General features: G+C 38.5%; 1 protein-coding gene across 2 annotated transcripts in view; it reads right to left on the bottom strand.

The window, feature by feature from the left end:
- The window catches only part of SMG1 (SMG1 nonsense mediated mRNA decay associated PI3K related kinase), a 117,676-nt gene that overhangs the window by 47,807 nt on the left and 48,449 nt on the right, over positions 1-21,420 (bottom strand). For both annotated transcript variants that reach the window (XM_026650633.2, XM_029911304.1), the window contains exons 14-23: positions 20,550-20,680; positions 18,932-19,093; positions 18,328-18,446; positions 14,898-14,985; positions 14,703-14,804; positions 12,769-12,909; positions 4,125-4,324; positions 3,604-3,800; positions 1,887-2,051; positions 850-1,004 (exon numbers count right to left, since the gene is read on the bottom strand). In XM_026650633.2, the coding sequence (XP_026506418.1) occupies positions 850-1,004; positions 1,887-2,051; positions 3,604-3,800; positions 4,125-4,324; positions 12,769-12,909; positions 14,703-14,804; positions 14,898-14,985; positions 18,328-18,446; positions 18,932-19,093; positions 20,550-20,680 (1,460 nt within the window). The remainder of the gene's footprint in view (positions 1-849; positions 1,005-1,886; positions 2,052-3,603; positions 3,801-4,124; positions 4,325-12,768; positions 12,910-14,702; positions 14,805-14,897; positions 14,986-18,327; positions 18,447-18,931; positions 19,094-20,549; positions 20,681-21,420) is intronic.

The raw sequence follows: 21,420 nt of genomic DNA, 5'->3' as shown, positions 1-21,420 counted from the left end.
CAGCTGGGCTCCTGGTGGGGAGTCTGGGGGAGATTGGAGCAGGGTGGCAGCTCAGCTGGGAGCAGAGATCAAGCAGTAGCTCAGTTGGGGAGCTGTGAACCAGCTTTCTTGTAAATTTCACAGCTTCAGCACAGCCGTGAAACTGACAAGAATGACAGCCAATAGATGTAAGTAACACAATGTCTACAGGGACACTGTGTCGTCCTAATTACACCGACACAAGCCCTATGCCTCTCCAGGAGGTGAAGTTATGTCAGTGTAGTGGGGCACTTACATCGGTGAGAGCAAAGCTGTAGTGTGCACACTGACATAATTAGATCGACATAAGATGCTTTATGTCAACCTAACACTGTAGTGTAGACCAGTGTTTATCTGCAATTTAAGATACTACCTCAGTGGTGATCAACACTCATAACACAAAAAAAGGGTTAAAAGCCAGGTCTGAAAAGTACATCTGGATATCCTTAAAGAACCTTCAGATTACTACCTCTGGCCAGGAAACCGGGTAAAAAAAATTCAGATTAAACAATAATTTGCAACATAAACCTGGCTAAATAATGCTGCTACACTACAGAGAATTTTTGAAAATGTAACACAGCACAGCTGATCCTGGAACACTGACAACTTAGTGATGTCCTTATGCATCTGTTTTTAAAAAATTCTAGGACATGCTAACCATCTCCCAAAGACATGTTAAAAGTGAACTTCTTGTTCAGATAAGGAAACCAGAAGAGCAGCTTTATTCCATGAAGCAACTTACATTAATTGAGATAAAAATATTGGCCCTTCATGTATTTAGAAAATAAGCTCACATTTAGACCAGTTCTCCAGTCATTTGTGCCAACTTACCGTCCTTCTGCTTGCTGAGCTACAGAATTAATCCAAGACAGACTCTTCCCAACTATAGCAGAAGACCAGACAGCTAGTCCTTGTATAGCTTCAGGGCAATGAAGCTCACATAGCGCTTCCACCAACATCATAATTGTCACTTCTAATTCACTTCCCTAGAAATGAAGTTTAAGCTTAATTTAACAGATCTTGTTTGAAGAGAAAAGCTACGTACATTGTTAAATGTTTTAAATATGTTATGCAATATTTCATGTTTATATTTAATAAAGTATTCTCAATGGTCACAGTTACCCCACTCCCACAAAGAGTAGAGCAAAGAATCTTTGAAAACCAGACGCTGTACACTAACTTCTGAAAAACACATCCAGCTCATGGCCTATACTTATGTAAAGACATTACTTTTTCACAAATCCCCAGAAATTCATCAGCAGACAAAATTACTACCTAGGCATAAATCTAGAAAGCCTTCTCTGCTAAAACACACACATTTTAAGAAGGTCAAATAATATTATTGAACAAGTTATCAGTACCCTTCAGCTTTTATACAAAGTGTTCTAAACACAGTGGTTTTTCCAACTCATTGTGCCAACATTTTGTAGAAAGATCCTCTCCTGGACCACATCCTCTTCCAGTCCTCATCCCAGACCTTGGTCAGAAAAGGGTTGCTTTTCACAATACCAGGAAGGGCTCCACAGACAAAGTTTGAAAAATACTGGTCTAGTGGAAGTTTTTGATACTTTTGCAAGTTTTAAACAGAGGCTCCTTACTTAAACAGTGGGAATTATATAGTTCAAAATATGAGCTAGCTCCAGCATCTGTTTACTATTAAATCTTTGACTAAATGTGTAACACACAGAATTTCCAAATTTTAAATTATTTTGCTAGAAAAAACTCCACCCCCGCAAAAATAGATAAGTAAAAGTTCAAAACTGTTGCTCGAGAATACAGTTTTTAACAGGCCTATTGCTTTTAGTTTACATACAATACTATGGAAATGTTTTTTTCTACAGCCTACTAAATTTTGAAAAACACAGTACCTGAGAGATATTATTGGTCTTCATTTCTGTGAGTAAATCAAAACCATGTCTGACTGTCACAGCAGGTTGACCAGCCAACAATCCAACCCGCATGATAGAAAGTCTAATTCGAGTTAGCCAATCTTGGCAGGTCTGGCGGTTAGTATAGAAGAATGTCCTGATAACCTTTACAATAGGGAAAAAAAAAAAAAAAAAAAAGAAATCCTGAGTTTTATAAAACAATACTTTTAATTTTTGTATAAATTAAAATAGATGCATTATAATATTTAATAATATGTAGAACAGCATAATCTTTATTGGGAAGGGTTCCCCTCTCTGACTAAATTTTCAAGTGGTGTAATTTAACTATAGAATGATTAAAAATGTAACAACATCGTAGTGGGTAGATTTCTGTCAGCAAGTCCATTACAAGAAGTTAGATTTAAATGTGTTTTAACTTGTCCTTTCAAATTTTCTTTCCCCCATACCTAAGAAGCCCTACTTACAATGGATGATTTCTCAGAAATATTTTTGCTTTATTCAACCCTCCGTCAATACCTGCCTCTTGGAGGACCATATTTCCATATGAAAGAGGCTGGAAGTTGGGGGAAAAGAAGGGATGAAAAGAGAAATTCTGCCTCATCAGTGACTTGCTGCTTCTTGCCAGCCTGGGAGAAAAGAATTCAGCTTGATCCTTAAAATTTGATCCCCTGCACAGTAGCAAAATACACTAATTCTAGACTACTTCCAAATTCAGTTTGACCTGACATTGGGAAATTACAACATACATTATAATTATAGAGATTCTGAGGCAAACACACATAAGTGGTGCAATAACTTTCTACCAAATATTATAATCAATCAGATTTGGATGGATTTGTTCTCAACAAACAGAAATGGTTTCTTTGGAACCCTTCCAATTACATATCTGGACAGGCAAAATAGCAAATAAATAATTCTTGCAAAAACTCATTGCAATTACGACATGATTTACAATGTTAACAGCTTGGCCATTTTACAGATTATTTAAGCAGAAATGGGAAAATAGCAAAGTGGTCCTTTCAAATTTTTAAAGCTATTTGCTTCTATGAAGGCCAATACTTCATAGATTCAACTGTAAATACATCAATTTTTATTTCATATCCAACAAATGGCACCTTGAACCCATCACAACTGAATACATTTCATAAGTAATGTTGATAACAGCTTAACAGAGCAGTGGCTACTGTACCTTAAATTCACATTCAGTAGTTATTCATTTTATCATCTGCAACCTGTTTGATATTGTGCTGTTGTGTAAACAGTTACTCAAGAAAATGATGTTCCCTTTTCAGTTGTTTAATAGTAAATAACATTAAATCAAGTAAGGCAAAACAAATTGAAGGAATATATCATGTTTGTTTTAAAAGAAATTAGACAAACAAGGTTAAATGAAAATCAGAACACAGGCCTAAATTATTTGGAAACAAAGTTGTCTGCAGCTGATCTTTTTCAAAAACAATGTAAGTTCCACCAATAGGGAGAACAGCTAGGCAATCCTGAGCTTTTTTATTTTTTAAAGTGGAAAAATTGTTGGCTTATAATCAGGGTAGTATATCGGACATTTCTGTAGAAAAGTTATTACAAGGAATCATTCAGAATGGCATATGATTCTTGATAAGCATCAAGTGACATACAGTGAAATATTCCCACTTTTGTGGGACAGTTTGCAGTACTGTCAGCATTGAAAGACACAAACCTTGGGTGGAGAAGTGAGTGCATTAGCACATCCTTCATAAGCATTGTACATCAATTTCTCCAGATTCTCCAAGTACTGTAGAAGGAGAACAAGTCTAAGCTGATTACTGCTGTGTCCTTCATCATTGTCTGCTGTAGTCCACTGGCTAACATCTTGATCAGGGTTTAACGTGTGGGCTGCAAGACTTCTAATGATACCTATAAACATTTGGTCAGAACATTTCAACACACTGGTTATCAAATAATCAGGTATTTACATCTTTATAGAATATAAAAATAGCTGTGAAAATTGAGTCTAAAATCATTAACATGTACTTCAACAAATAAAAAACTACATAAAGTGCCTCCAAAATTATTATATAACTCTTGATTTCTTGACATTTAAGAAATGTCTAAAAAAGCAGCAAATTGCTGAAAAAGAAAGTAATTTTTTCCTATCTTGAACATAATTTAAGAAAATAGCTCACTGCTTTATTTCTTAAACCAAATATACCATAAAAAAATATACATTCTTTACATTACCTTCAATTGTCTGGAACGTATCTTGGGCTCTACCTAGAGGGGTTCTCAACTTAGAAAGGACTGTAAACTGAGCTGCTTCCCAAACAGCCCACTGCCAAAGTACAGCATCCGTCTTCAATAGATTGCGAGGAATGGTTGATTGATCACGCTTATCTAATCTCTGGCAGCTGTAGAACAATCTTTCTAACCAATTGTCCTTCCTGAAAAAAAGTTAAGACAAATACAGCAGTGCATATCTACATACATAGCTGTAAATGTATTTTAGCTTGTAGTTGATTACTCTTGTAATCAAACCTCTAATGGACCTATGTTTCCTATGGTCATGCACACATGTGTATATACACACACAGGATTACTCTGCAGAAACTATACAGAGCTCAAGAACATTGCAAAAAAATGACAAAGGCAGAAGAAATGGAGATAAAGGGTTTAGCCGAAAGTAAAGAAAACACAGTGCAGAAGACAAATTTGAAAAAGAGGCATACACTTTTGGTTAAAAATGAAAATGAGCAAAGAGAAATAAGATATTCAAAATTCAGAGAGAGAAAAATAGATGTGAATAGAAATTAATGAAGATGGTGAGGATTTAGCAGCATAAAATATTGCATCCCAAAAACTGGAATGGTAAATAGTTTCAGCTGGTGACAAAAACTGGAAAAAGGATTTCAGACATTCTCTTCCAGGTGTACAAAATGACGGAGAAGGCCCACAAGTTAGAAAGACCGCAGTGAAGCCAACTGCAAGTAGTACAACTCAATATCTGTTCCAACACGGTCTCCTCTTCTAACATGCACCACCACCACCACAACATGCCTCATTGTCAGTTTGCATTGAGTCTGCAGTCTCAGAATGCAGATGATATCAGTATAACTTCTCAGTGTATCATATGTCAAATACATGAGAAGGAGATAGGCATCCTACAGAAGTAGTATAAAGACATCTGTATTGACTATCTATACATTGAGCTCATTGGGGGGCGGAGGGGGAGGAAGGGGCATGTATAACTATATGGAACATATGGTTCCTGGCAAGAAGGTCGATGGCATCTGGAGTACCTGAGGAAGCAGTGTGCTATACACCAGTCAACATTAATTTGTAGCATCTTTTGTGCACAATGGGACTAGCTGTATAGAGGGACTGGGTGCATCAAGCTAAGGAAATCCACTATGACGATGGTGCGATTAAGACAAGAAAAAGAAGTTACTCAAATTCACCTATCACACCAAGCTGACAAAGCTATCAGAAAAAAAAATAAACTATTAAACAGACCATAATTAAAAAAAATAAAATAAACATATTTGCTTACAGCTGAAAAGATCTTAATTTTAAGAGTGACTTGGCAGGGATAAAGGAGAAACAGATGGTTGAAGACTGATGTATATAGAATTTGCTCTCTGGGTTCACAAATGTTGCCTTACCTAGTCTGCTTTCAGAAACTTCTGAAAACACTGAAGGCCCTCCTAATGCCACATGACCAACCCAGTGGTAATAAAAAGTAAAAGCAAAAAACATATCCAACTCTTTCAACATGGATGTGGGTTTTAGTAGCTACATGGTGACAAAATGGGAGTATACAAAGGCTTACATAACATCTCTTCTTGTAGATTTAATACATTAAGTCTTTACATACCAAAAAGAATTAATTGAAACTTTAAATTTAATATTTACAATTTGCATTAGTAAATTATGTAATTTTAATAGTTTCCGCCTGGAAAAATACAGCAATCTTCTGTTCTTCAAGATGTGATGCAGACGTGTATTCCATGTGGGTGTGCGCACTCCATGCTCTGGAGCTGGGACATACCCGTAGCAGAGGCTCTCACACCCTATGGCTGTAGGGCCTCCCCTGGCCGTATACGGGTTGCACTGCCCCGATCCCCTCAGTTCCTTCACATAAAAGGTCAGAAGTACAGACTCCAAATGCAGAGGCCATGAAGGACAGGTCACGGAATACACATTTGTATCACATCTGGAAGGATAACAGTTACAGGTAGGTAACTCTTTTTACTTCAAGTAGATGCAGCCACGTATTCCATGTGGGTGACTTGCAAGCAGTACTTGCAGGACATGGGGCTCAGAGTCTACTTAAAGAAGGCAGCAGGTCTATCTTCCCAAAGTTTGCATCTGATCTGGACACAGCTGTAATGACATAGCACATAGCAAAAGTATGCAAAGAGGACCAAGTGGCCACCCTGCAAATGTCCAATATAGAAACGCCTCATAGAAATGCTGTTGACGTTGCCTGAACTTGCTTGGAATGCACTTATACCTCTTGAGGAGGTTTAGCAGGGGCTACTTCATATGCTGTCACAATAAATGATGTTATCCACCTGGAGATTGTCTGTGAAGAGACCACTTAACCCTTCATTCGGTCTGCATATGAAACAGACGAAGCGAGGAATGAAAAGGTTTAGTTCTAACCACATAAAAAGCTAGACATCACCTGACATTCAAGGTATGAAGACGCTGCTCCTTTGGGGTTGAATGCAGCTTTAGGAAGAACACTGGTAAATATACAACACTGTGCCTACTTGGCTCCTCACATAGTACAAATCAGTGGTATTGTCGGTGAGTATGACAACCGCTGAGCCCCTGATGTGATCTCGAAAGGTCTGACAGGCATTGTAAATGGCATGAAGCTCCAGCACACTGATATGCAAAGAAGCTTCTCATTCTGATTGCATGCCTTGAACTTTCAGCAAGTCCAGATGTGCTCCCCAATCTATAAAGGAGGCATTGATGACTTGTAGTACTGATCAGTGGGGGCCAAAAGAAAGTAACATCCTGGCACACATTGCCCTGAATTGGTGGGAGAAGTCAGACCAGCACGTCCAAGGGGTTGCGACTCAGATGACAGACCAACTTCAGCCACATCTGAAGAGGACACAGGCACAGCCTGGCATATTGAACTACCTGCGTGCATGGGGCCATATGGCCTAGGAACCTCAGGCATAAGTGGGCTGTTGTTGAGTCTGAAACTCCAGACATACATGGTGGATCGCCTGGAATCAGTAAAAATGCTCTCAAGCTTGGAGAGTCTATCAGGCCTCAATGATCTCAATTCTTTGAGTTGGAACCAATGTTGACTTCCCGCTGTTTAGGATGAGACCTAGACAAATCGAATAGGTGTAGTGTGAAGTGAACATGAATGAGGACCTTCTCTCTGGACTTGCCCTTCAGCAACCATTCAACCAGATGTAGGAAAATATGAATTCCCATATTCCTGAAGTATGCTGTTATCAGAGTCATACACTTGATATGAACCCAGGAAGCGGAAGACAGATCGAAAGACAGCACAGTGTACTGCTAGTGCTAGCCAGCCATGACAAATCAGAGATACCTCCTGTGGCTCAGGAGGACTGCTATATGGAAATAAGCATCCTGCATGTCCAGGGCAGCAAACCAATTGCTGTGATTCAAGGCGGGGACAATAGTTCTAGGGTGACCATATGGAATCTTACGTATCTGATGTATTTGAGATTGTGGAGGTTGAGGATATGTTGTCTCCTTCCCTTGGACTTGGGGATCAGGAAATACCAGGAGTAGAACCCCTTTCCCCAATGCTGCAGGGGGACCTCCTCTATGACCCCCAAAGCCAGTAAAAACGTAACCTGCTCAAGAAGCAGTGTCTCATGAGGGGTCCCTGAAAAGGGACGGGGTAGGGGTGGGGAGGATGGATGGAGAGGAACAGTATGGCATATCCCAATCTGACTGTTTAGGATCCAGTTGTCCATTGTAATTGAGTCCCAAACACTGTATAAGTGGGCCAGCTTGTCCCTGAACTGGGGGCATGGAAAAGGAGAGGTTACACAAGTCAAAATGGGTACCTGCTAGATGCCAGGGGGGCAAATGGGTGGGAAGGGCTGGTTAAACCCAGAACCAGAGGACCTCCTCCTTTGTAATTGCTGGCTCTTTCTAGAGTAATCCCACTGCCACACAGGATGGGACAACTATAAAAAAAAAAAAAAAAACCCTGCAAGCAGAATAACTGCTGCAGCTGCTTACCACTACAGTGGTGCCTCTTCACAGCCAGAGTATATATTCCCAAAGCACATAAAGTAGCTCAGGGAGTCTTTTAAAAGAGGGCAAAGTTTTGTTGGTCTTGACTGAGGCACCCGCCACATCCAGAGCTGCCTGCAACAAAATTTTGGCCAAATGGCCTTCTGCAATGAATACCTTAAACTCTTCCCTGGAGGCTTCTGGCTATTTGTCCATGAACTTAGATATGGCTGCCCAATTGACAAAGTCATATTTAGAGAGCAACACCCGCTGGTTCATATTCTCATCTGCAGGCAGCGGCACAGACAGCCGCAGCGGCACAGAAGCCAGCAAACAGAGCTGTAAACAGGGGAGTTTGAGTGGGAGTTCTGTTGGAGGACAAGGCATTTGTAGAGGCTGGTAGGGCCAGTGTGCTGAGAAAGAAGCTGAGCCCTGATGCCAGAGGAAATAAAATGCCGGTCAACACTCCTCCTAGAAAAGTCATTGTCATCTCCCAGAGCCCTGGAATGGGCCCAACTCATTTTTTAGGACCTCTTTCTCACTGTACCAAAGATGGTGAACGACCCCTTTTTCTCTTGGGGGGAAGCACCAGAGCCCGAGCGCAGGATGGCATCATTTGCTGGATCCAAAGGCATCTGCTGAGGAGATGAGGGTGTCAAGGCCTGCTCCAGAAGGTTCTGCTTCAACTGCAAGTCTCTTGCCACCTGAGTCCTCTTGGTGAATGACTTGCAGATGGTGCACCTCTCTTTAATCAGACCCTCACTGAGACACAATAAGCTGTTGGGGATAGCCCCCCTACATGATGGACATTGCTTGAACCCTGGTGAGGGCATCACACAGGGCAGCTAACTACTCTACTAACACTAAACTAACACTTAAACTTAACCTAAGGTACTATATAAAAGTACTATATAAAAGTTCTCAGAAAACTAGGAGTGAAAGTGTGACTGCTTAATGACTACAAGCTGCATGGAATCTTTTTTAAAAGATGAGAGGTTCAAATTAAATGTTTACCCCAAATTTAAAAAAAATTGTAAGAGGATCAAAAAAATGCCACCATGGCTAAACAACAGAGTAAAAAAGAGAGTCAAAAAGGCATCTTTAAAAAATTGGAAGCCAAATCCTACTAAGGAAAATAGAAAAGAGCATAAACTCTGGCAAGTCAAATGTAAAAGTATAATTAGGTAGGTGAAAAAAGAATTTGAAGAGCAACTAGCACAACAACAAAAATGTAAGTACAATAGAAGCAGCCAGCCTTCCAATCAATCAGTGGGGCCACTGGACAATCAAGATGCTAAAGGAGTACTCAGGGAAGACAAGTGCGCTGCAGAGAAGCTAAATGAATTTTTTGCAATGGTCTTCACTGCAGAGGATGTGAGGGAGATTCCCACAGCTAAACCATTCTTTTTAAGTAACAAATCTGAGGAACTCTCTCAGACTGAGGTGTCAGTAGAGGATGTTTAGGAACAAATTAATAAATTCAACAGTAAAAGTTACCAGGACCAGATGGTATTCATCCATGAAGTTGCAGAATTACTAAATGTGGTATGTAACCTATCACTTAAATCAGGCTCTGTCCAGATGACTGGAGTATAGCTAATGTGACACTAATTTAAAAAAAAAAAAAAAAAAAAAAAAAAAAAAAAAAAAAAAAAAAAAAAAAAAAAAAAAAAAATAAAAAAAAAAAAAAAAAAAAAAAAAAAAGGCTCCAGGGGTGATCCTGGCAATTACAGACTGATATGCCTAACTTCAGTACCAGGCAAATTGGTTGAAACTACAGTAAAGAACAGAATGATCAGACACATAGATGAACACAATCTGTTGGGGGAAGAGTCAATTGGCTTTTGAAAAGGGAAATCATGCCTCACCAGTCTATTAGAATTCTTTGAGGGGGTCAAAAAACATGTGGACAAGGGTGATCCAGCGGATACAATGGACTTTCAGAAAACCTTTGACAAGGTCCATCACCAAATGCTCTTAAGCGAATTAAGCAGTGATGGGATAAGAGGGAAGTTTTTTTCATGCATCAGTAACTGGTTAAAAGGGACGGAATAAATGGTTTGTTTTCAGAATGGATAGAGGTAAATAGTGGGGTCCCCAGAGGATCTATATTGTGACCAGCGCTGTTCAACATATTTATAAATGATCCAGAAAAAGGGGTTAGCAGTGAAGTGGCAAAGTTTGCTGATGGTAGAAAATTACTCAACATAATTAAGTCCAAAGCAGACAGCAAAAAGAGTTACAAAAGGATATCACAAAACTGGGTGACTGAACAACAAAAGGGCAGATGAAATTCAGTGTTGATAAACGCAAAGTAATGCATATTGAAAAAAAATAATCTCAACTATACATACAAAATGACGGGGTCTAAATTAGCTATTGACACTCAAGAAAGATCTTGGAGTCATTGTGGATAGTTCTCTAAAAACATTCGCTTAATGTGCAGCAGCAGTCAAAAAAACCTAACAAAGTTAGGAACCATTAGAAAAGGAATAAATAATACGACAGAAAATATACCTCCACTACAGAAATTCATGGTACTCTCCCACCTTGAATACTGTGTGCAGTTCTGATAGCTCATCTCAAAAAAGATATATTAGAAATGGAAAAGGTATAGAGAAGAGCAACAAAAACAATTAAGGGTATGGAACAGCTTCCATATGAGGAGATATTAAAAGACTGGGATTGTTCATCTTGGAAAAGAGCTGACTAAGGGGAGATATGACAAAGATCTGTAAAATCAAGAATGGGGTGAAGAAAGTGAATAAGGAAGTGTTATTTACTCCTTCACATAACACATGAACCAGAGTCACCCAATGAAATTAATAGGCAGCAGGTTTAAAACAAAAAAGTACTTCGTCGTACAACGCATAATCAACCTGTGGAATTTATTGCCAGAGGATGCCGTGAAGGTGAAAACTAACTGGGTTCAAAAAAGAATTAGCTAAGTTCATGGAGGATAGGTCCATCGATGGCTATTAGCCAAGGTGATCACGGATGCAACACTATGCTCTCGGTGTTCCTAAACCTCTGATTGCCAGATGCTGGGACTGGACAACAGAATGGATCACTTAATAATGGCCCTGTTCTGTTCATTCCCTTTGAAGCATCTGGCATTGACTACTGTTAAAAGACAGGATACTGGGCTAGATGGACCGTTGGTCTGACTCAGTATGGCCGTTCTTATGAGGTGAAGATACCACATGGAGCTCCAACTCTATCCTCAGGCAGTGCAAAGGAACCGAGGTGGTGAGGGCAGCACCACCTTTATGTGGCTAGGGGAAGAGCGATGGCTGCAGGGCGTAAGTGCTGCCCCTATAGGTACTGTGAGGCAAAGATCTCTGGCTCACCGGTATGTGGGGTGCGCACACCCACATGGAATACATGGCTACATCTACTTCAAAGAAGAATCTTACTTTCTTTAATTCAATGGAAAAGTGATTGAGGATTAATAATATCTTAAAAGGTCAGGATATATAAAGCAATTTTCCCACAGCGACTGCATTCCTGCAATTACTGTTTATTATTTGTATTGCAGTAACATCTCAGTCTGTAACTAATCCCCCTTGGTTATAACACAGTATTGTAGGTTTTGTAATGTGTGATGTGAGGTGCATTCATTTCAATGTCTACACAATCATATTGTGTATGCTATAAATATAATCACATTTGTGAGACTGCACACAAACAAATGTACTGGCATTTGCATTTAACTGAAAAAATAGTACATGCAGCTCACAAGGCTAAATTGTTATAATTTGGTGGCTACTTCAATCACACCCCTATGGGATTTCTAAACTAAATTTCTTCACACGTATCTAAAGGCTCAAGAATGAGAAGTTTCGTTTTTAAAAATAAATCCCCCAAGTTAGCCAAGTGTAAACCTATGTGCTTGGGTGGAGCAACACCAACTACAATGGGTGTCTGCTCACATGGAGTTCTTTATAGAACTGGGGCCTAAGACTAAAGATACCTTCCCACAAGCACTTCCTAGCCTGATAATTCCAACAGCTCAATGGAATTTTACCAAATATTCCAAAATAAGTTTAGCCTTTGGGCTGAGAAAAAGAACGACAAGTTAGAGCACAAAGTACACACAGAGTAACAAATATCTGAAGAAAAAAAAAACAGTCATGTAATTAAAATGCTTGTTCAACTACATTGTCACTAGCACAACCCTATACACAGTTCTCACTAACTGAAAGGTTGAGAGGGTGAACAAAAAGCAGGGTTTTTTTAGTTCAACAGGAGTTTTTGAAAGGTGGAAGCAGTCTTTACCACCAAAAGTGACTTTCCATAACTCTTAAGAGCAAGAGGTCCAAGTTCTAAAATGAATCCAATTCTTCCAGGGTGCATTGAAAAGAGCTGCCAAAGCTATTTGTTCTTTCATATTTAATAAAAGCAGAGTCTCAAATCCCATCACAGGTAATATCTATATTATGAAGCAAAATCATTTGTAAATTAGTTCCTACTTTTGAACTGGGTCTGTTGATGGGTTAATTTAATATTTCAGGATTCAAGGTAACCAATGCAAACCAAAACACATTAAACTTGTTCAATAATGATAGGCATATATTTAGTAAATAGTCAAGTGTGGATTCTACATGATACTTTTTTTTGTTTTAAAGGTACAAAAAGTTCTTACCCTGTTCTGTGACAGCTCCCATACAAAATAAAACTAATGACATCAGAGAAGTCCTGTGGATGGAATGTATTACTTGGAGCTTTGCTCATGTGATTTCTTACAGCCAAAGAGATTTCTTGTATTTCTGTGTGGTTGTTGTTACTACAAAACAAAAAAAACATGCAAGATATGTCTGATCCTCCTTAGACCAAATTATACTATAGAAGGAAGTTCGCAAAACAAATTTAAATTATTCCCGGCATTTACTAACTTTAGGAAAGAAACTGCAACACTATTTCAATTTTAACTAGTTTTTGCATGTACAGCAAGAAGTCCCCAGAGCTCATTGGGCCAATCTCATCCCACACAGGCCGAGAGAGAAGGTGTAAGCAAAAACTAAAGAAGTAATGTACTTCATCTCCAATTACCTGTACATTTGTAATTGTCTTTTTTACCTTTTTTCACATCAGTGACCTCAACCAAGCAGAACTACATATTTTATTTTGGAGTACAATTTGTTGAACTGCTTTTGTACCTGTTGTATGTTACTGAAAGATTTTGAGCCTTGGCTGGTTTGCTTGAAAACTTACTATACTAAATAGCTGAGAAACTCCTCAGCGATAGTTTTGAAGTTAAGGATTATAATCAGATTTGTAACTACAATTTTGCCAGTATGTTACTCACCCTTTGGAGTAAAGCAAGGGGCTTTTTCTGTTGTGTGTGTTATTATTTAGAGATTTGGGAATGACTAGTACATTTTAAATTTTTTAATAAATGGTGTGGAATTTTATATTAGCAGGATTTCCTTGATAGAAACAACTGAGTTTCGGAAGAGCTTCTAAAGAGACAAAGTTTCCAGAGAAGTCCCATCATCAAAAACCCCTCAACATATATATAAATTCTGGACTGAGAAGAATAGGGGTAAGAGTCTCTGCCACGCATACCTTTTTAATTTGCCAGGTTTTCCAAGCTATGGTAGATATAGACTTGGATAATACCACAAATTACTTAATTTTTTAAAAAAGAATTTTGTATAACATTGCCACTTGTTTTTCTCAGGCGGAAGAATACCTTTAAAAAGATGGCAATCTCTAGCAGAACAGGAGAAATTAGAGTAAGAAATTTCTAAAAATAGAGATTATTTAATTATCCAAGGATAAAAGAAAACAGGTCACAAATATATCTTAAGGTAGAATCTAAAGATTTATGTAAGGTTTGAGGGACTTGATCTGGTAAATTTATCCAAGTATACTAGAAGCATTTCTGGATTTCAAATTCTCCGCCTATACAAGTTGAATCATCTTATTGAATTACAGGATGGTCAAAATATTTAAAAATACATATACTTATACATATACATATACATATACATATACATAAAAACTGAGAGTTGCCATACATGGTTTGTCAATATTTGACTCTAGATAGAGGCTATTTTAGCCCAAAAGAAGAAGTTATGAAGGAAACACATTCATATGTTCTTAGATTAAGACTACAATTTGATATATTAAAAACAGAATTTACTAGATATGCACAGAAGCAACAATCTTCTTCCCAGTCAAAATAAAAGTTATAACTGCTGGAAATAAGTATGTTCTCAGATTATGAGACTGAAAAATGCTTTTTGGAAGCCAGGAGTCTGTGTCCTGGAGACCAAGAAGAAGTTATTGTTGAAACACTAGGTGATACTGATCTTAAAAAGTTCACATTTCATTAATCTCCAAGTCAATAATTGTCGTTTTATACTAAAAGTATACTGAGCACCCAGTAGAAAAAATAGTCTCACGGTACTGTCATGTTTTATATGACCTTTTAAAAAATATTAACTCTGTATAGCTAAGCTATTTGGATACATTACAGAAGTGTACTTTCTTAAAATTAAAATAAACTTAGACTGTGAAACAAAGAAGTAAAACACTTTCTAGATACACAAATACTTAAAACAAACTATTTACCTCAGAACCACATCCAAAGGAATTGACTTTAACAGTTTTCCAAAAGCTTGTCTTATACGGGCACCACTATGGACTAGTTGAACCCGGCACACATCAACACACCTGCATAAATAAATAAAATAAATAAACTGAGTCATAATAAAATGTGTGACCAGTAACATATGAAGAAAATTTATTGAATTTTTGGGAAAGTACCTTTGTAAAAGGTCATCTGGTAGGGAAGATGACAGGGCATGGAGGCTACTACATGCTTGAAGACAGATATTCACATCTTCAAGAAGGGCTGCATTAAGGGTACAAATAAAGGATGCCATTTTCATTAAGATGGAAAAACTCATTCATCTGCACAGAGATATCCTGAACGTTAAAGGACATTACTGTATAAAAAAATCATTTCTTTTTTTGTTGTTCCATTTTAGCTGCATGGATTTTATTAATACTAATAGAAGCCGCATGGAAATCAAAGCTGAAATTGTATCCCTACCATGTATATTTAACATAATTGTGTCATTTAAAAAAAATGTATAACCATAATTAATAATAATCCCTAGCACTTATGTAGCACTTTCTGACCTAAAACAGTGTTGACAGATTAATCCTTCTATTGCCCTATGCGATGGGGATAATACACATTTGTTTCCCCAATGCAAAATAGGCAGAGGTAAAGAAAGTAAATGAATTGCCCAAGGCCAGAAGGATATAAGAGCAGGGCTAGAATACTTGTTTCCATAACCCTGTCACCATTTAGTTTTCCAATCTCTATCTAGCACAATACAGTGGAGTCGCATCATACGCACATTTAACTTACGTGAATTCAACTATACATGCTCAGCAAACAAAAGAAAAATAATTTAAATACAGTAGTGTGGGCGATTCCGCCCACCATTCCACTCAATGAGCGTATGCCCCATAGTGAGCGTGAGATGGGAGACGTGAATCTGCTGTTCCCTCAGTCGGTCTCAGTTTCCGCATGCCTTTCATAGTGTGAGCATCTCGCCACGCTGAGTGTGATTCTAGTGTTTAAAGATACGTCTTTTTCGTACAACATGGCCCCTAAACGCAAGGCAACTACTTCATCTGGTGCTCAAACAAAGAAACAGCGATCCGTTCCAACGCTGGAGGAAAAACTGGCTGTGCTGGACTAATTAAGAGACGGTATGTTGGTCTGCAACGTGGTGCATAAATATGGCCGCAACGAATCTAGCATCCGTGCCATCAAGATTCAAGAGAGTCAAGCCGTGGCATCAAGTGCTCCAATAAACTGCTAAGGTGACGAGCCAGGTGAGTGATAAGACTTTAGTGAAGACTGAAAAGGCATTAAACTTATGGCTGGAAGACATGAACCATAAATGTGTGCCTATCGATGGCAACACGTTACGAGAAAAGGCTCATAGCCTCTACGCGCTGTTCAAACCTCCCTCCAAAGAGGAACAGCCTTGTGATGAGAAGGAATTCAAAGCCAGCCAAGGTTTGCTTAACAGTTTTAGGAACCGCTTCAACCTCAAAAACGTGCAGACTACTGGTGAAGCTGCATCTGCCAATGAAGAGGCAGCAAAAGCCGACCCCGAACAATTAAAGAAAAATCATAGAAGAAAAGGGCTATCTTCCGGAACAAGTTTTTAATGCTGACGAGACTGGGCTCTTCCAGAAAAAAATACCCAACCGCACTTACACTTTGAAATCAGAAAGACAAGCCCCTGGCTTCAAAGCAGCTAAAGACCGTGTGACTGTGTTGTTTTATGGCAATGTGGCTGGGCGTTTAATAAAGCCGGGCTTGTTCTACAGGGCTGCAAATCCCCGTGCCATAAAAGGCAAGAACAAAAGTCTCCTGCCTGTGTTCTGGCAATCAAATAAAAAGGCTTGGGTGACGGCAGCATTATTTCTGGATTGGTTCCACAAGTGTTTCATTCCGGAAGTCAAGTGGTACCTCGAAGAGAAAGGACTTGACTTTAAAGTGTTGCTGATCACAGACAATGCTCCTGGCCACCTTGAGGCACTCCGGTTTGCGCATAACGACATTGAAGTCATCTTTCTCCCCCCCAATACCACCTCCATCCTCCAACCTCTTGATGAAGGCATGATTCACTATTTCAAGGCCACGTACACGAGGCTTACGTTCTCATGGATACGTAGCGCTATGGATGCTGATCCCAATCTTAATGTGATGGAGTGTTGGAAGTCCTTCAACATCGTCGATTGCATCACTTATATTAAACAGGCAATGGATGCAATCAAGCCTGAAACAATCAATGTACGTTGGCGAAACCTATGGAAAGAATGTGAGACCATTGACAAAGAAGTGAAACGCATTGTTCAGGTGGCCAGGCAAGTGGGTGGTGATGGCTTTGTCGACATCCTTGAGGAAGAAATTGAAGAATTAATTGAGGGCCATAGAGAAACATTGACTAACGAAGAGTTAGAGGAACTGATAAAATCGTCTACAGAAGATGAAGATGACGACGACGAACAGGAAGAGCCAGCAAGTTGGAATCTTCATAAATTTGCTGAAGTGTTCCAAGCAGCGAAACACTTGAATGATTTAATTTCTGAATATGATCCCTCTATGGAACGAAGCCTCAAAATCACACGCGGTATTACGGACAATTTGAGACCATATCAAGAAATATTTGAGCAGCTCAAGAGACAACAGCGACAGTTACCGATCACCATGTTTTTCAAGAAAAAACAACCAGCAGCAGATGAGCCTACGCAATCAACTTCTCGAGCCGAACCAGAGCCAACTACTTCGTCTACGACTCGCTCTCCGTCACCTTCGTCATTAAGCCCTGAGGACCACCCCCCTCATAGTGTTGTCAGGGGAAGAGGAAGACTAATCATCGGAGTGTGTACAGCGACCATCTTCATCGTCTCATCATTCATCATATGGGCGCTATACTAACCATCATCGTCATCATTCATCGTCATAGTCGTTGTATCACCATTATCGTCATCACCGTAGACTACTAAGACTAACCAGGATGAATGGTGAGTGGTTAGGTTTACTATTTTCCTTTTTTATTCTTTCATTCTTCCGTCTCTCTCTCTTTTATGTAATTAAAAATACTGTAAAATTATATCTTGCATATGTACTCTATTATATGCTGTACACTACTGTATACATTTATACATATTACTATATAGGGTTGTATACACAAAACCATGTACAGTATACTGTACTTTATGGGTGATTTAAGGGATTTTCAAGGGTAATTTTGACTATACGTGATTTTTGACTTATGCGCTGACTTTAGAACCTAACCTCCGCGTAAGATGCGACTCCCATGTACCTCAAATTATGGTAGGATTCCTTATCCTTTGTCAAACATATGCAATCTGACTTCCAAATATCTATCATTCCACTGAGAACCTTAATCAACCTCATGATTGTAGTCCCTTCATGCAAGGATATTATCTTCTCCAAATAACTGACAGTTTGAGGAACAAGAGGAGAAGGCAAGGGAGTGGTTCTGCAGCTACAACCAGAGCTCAGAAAAAAATTGCAAATCAGAAGATGACCACAGTTGTATTTATCAATCAGCTGTCTTTACCCAAGGACATATCAATACAGTTAATGGCAGCTTATAAAGGGTAACCAATAAGAAAAAACAATTTTGTGCAATCTTACTGTTTCCTAGAAGTCCTTTACAAAACTTGTGGAAAGATGGAAGAGAGAATAACGGTGCATATGTTTCTGATTTTTTCATTAGAACAGCCACTTCCAAAGCCCAGGTCATCAGTAGTTTCCTAAAAATGCATTACAGAATAGTCATTCTAAACAACTAGATAATAGGACAAAGTTACTCATAAAACATTAAATACCTTAAGTTTTCACATCAACGTGGTAATGCAAACTTGCAAATATTTGTGAAAGAAAACCATTAAATAAGTGAAAATTACCTATCAATTGAGTTTTGGAAGCTCTATATTCAATGTTTGGCCTAGAAGAGTTTCACCTTTGGTGTTTTCATGAATATGAAAACATGATCAATTAATTTTTTTCAGATGTTTTAGCCTGAATCCTATGAACCAATTATGTTGAGCATGAATGATCATTTTAGTTCATATGTTTTGTATGAAACAGAATTCCTCCACTTTGAAATGTTTAGTCCTCCCCCATCCTTTTTTTATTTTAAAGAAAAATAATGCAAACATTTTCTTGGTTCTAAATCAGAACTAAATCCTCTTGAAAAAAAAATCTCAATCTCTGATATGAAGAAAATACTATTTACCTGGTATCTTGAATAAGGTTATCCTTCTTAAGCAATAACCCCAAAAGGTTTAGTATGATAGAGAAATGTTTCTTTGTAGCTGTGGTTACAGTGCTAATCACTGCTCCATCAAACAAAGAAGGAGAGGAGGAGCTGAGGCTACTGGATATGAAGTGGTCATGCCTGAAGGAAAATTAGAAAAAAAAGTATTTTATTTCCTTAAACATACAACTAAAAAAAAAAAAAAAAAAATCAGTGTTATACTCAGATGTGTTGCCCAGAAAGTAGTTTCAATGTTATAATCGCATGATAGTCTAAAATTTAAAAGCTCCAATGCAGTATGAACACGTAGCTAAATAAGAATGGGTTAAATTAATTATTTTTAAATAGTTTTATGCTAACTACAGCCTCAAATCCTTTGAAGTACTGAAAATAAATGTAATTTCAACATTAAACTGAGTGACAGAAAAAAATATAAGGTATATAAGCAAGAAAGGAAGCTAAAGCTAGATAAGCTGAAAGGGTCTGATCCAGATTTTGCCACTACAAAATCACCACACAGTTTGTCACATCTATTAGCATCTGCTCAAAAGTGTCCCAAGTCTAGAATACTGAGAGTACTGCCTATGTCATTCAGTCCTGACCTGCAAAACTGCACGTAGATGCTTGTGTGGACCATGGTTCTAGTTTATGTCAAGGCTACTATCCCTCATCACCCTCATTAACGCTGGATTCAACCACAAGACATACCTCATACAATAATGAGCGGCAAGGATGGTGAGGTAAATATCTTTTATTGGACCAACTTCTTCAAGTTGTCTCTTTCACCAACAAAGGTTGATCCAATAAAAGATATTACTTCACCCACCTTGTGTCTCTAATATCCTGGGACCAACACGGCCCACATCATCACTGCAAGCATTAAATAACGAGTGACCAATCATGTACTATTAATTCCAAGGTGCTGAGACACAAGTTGCTCCTGTGCCAATCTGTTTCCCCCCAGATTTCTTCTATTTAAAGCTGGATTTTTTAATTTCACCCTTACAGTCACTTATGTTATGACTACTTGTTGATCTGAAATCTAGAAGTTTTTTATTTATAGGCATTTTATCCCTAATACAACAATTAAAATCTACTTTAATTTTTGCAGTTGCAATGTACAATGTTTCAGTTAATGTTTGCATGCAAGATGCCATACAAAATGAAGCACTGTTTAATGTGTACTGAAAAGAATACGCTAAATATCAGAGGAATCATGTAACATACCAGAGGTTAATTTTTTTCAAATAAGGAAAATCATTAGTTCACATCATAAACTGCTTGCAAAATTTTAGACACACTATAAAATAAACTTAATTCTCAATCTTAAAAATATCTAACTTTTTTTTGCCACAAGATTTTTAGGAAACTGAGAATATGCATGGCCAATTTCAACATAGAACCATTTTTAATGGGTGATCTCTAGTACCTATGAAAATAAAATCAATGAAAATAAGGATTTATAAGAGAAATGGTGGCAACACATTGATTACACTACCATCAGTGCTACTATAATAAAATTCTTCCCTAAACTCAAATACGGTTTACATCTATTTATTTATCTTCTTAAATATTAATGCCTTAGTGATCTTCCTACCTGGTACAATGTGAATATAAAGTGTAGAGAACTGCATACTGGACAGCAGGAAAGTGAACGGCTATGTCACTGTGAACAATCATCAAATTCTTACTCAACAGTGCAAACACAGTTGGAGAAAGGGCCCACATCTATAAAACAATTGTAATAAAAGCACAAAAATATGTATGTAAAGGATATTGCTATTAGTCATATTTACATGTATCTGTTTTATAAAGAAATAAATGGTCCTAAATGTGCTTTAAACAAAAAATGTAATGCTGAAATCACAAAAAACCTACTAAATTAGGACATTTTTACTAGTAATCTTTACTGTCGTCGTCTATCTAGAATTTCTCAAATGTGAATGCTTTCCTGCCCATAGTTGAACACACATACACACACACACACACACACACACACACACACCAGTCTTTTCTGATGTAAAAGTTTTCTTTAAAAGGTGATGCAAGGGTACTTTGAATCAAAGTGGCACGATGTGAAAGTTGGAGACAGTGCAGCTTTCTACATCTTTCTTTCCTACTCGGTAATTTCTGTATCGGGGTGGGCAAACTGCAGCCCGCGGGCCGGATCTGGCCCCTCAGGGCTTTGGATCCGGCCTGTGGGATTGCCACCCCCGTGTAGGGTGACCAGATGCTAAGTGGAAAATATCAGGACTGCCGCGGGGGGCGGAGGGGGGGGGGGCGCGCCTTTTTAATTGTTACACTCACCCGTCCGGGTCTTCGGCGGAGGGTCCTTCGGTCACTGACTGTCCCCGGCAGCATTTCAGAGGCGGGTAATAAACCTTGCCACAAAAGACAAAAGCACCCGCCACCGAAATGCCACCGAAGACCGTCAGCGACTGAAGGACCCTCCACCGAAGTGCCGCCGA

This window comes from Terrapene carolina, unplaced genomic scaffold (genome assembly GCF_002925995.2).
Source record: "Terrapene carolina triunguis isolate 2854851 unplaced genomic scaffold, T_m_triunguis-2.0 Scaffold93, whole genome shotgun sequence".
NCBI lineage: Eukaryota > Metazoa > Chordata > Testudines > Emydidae > Terrapene > Terrapene triunguis.
The sequence above is the reverse complement of the archived record's forward strand: the minus strand, read 5'-3'. Positions and strand labels throughout refer to the sequence as shown.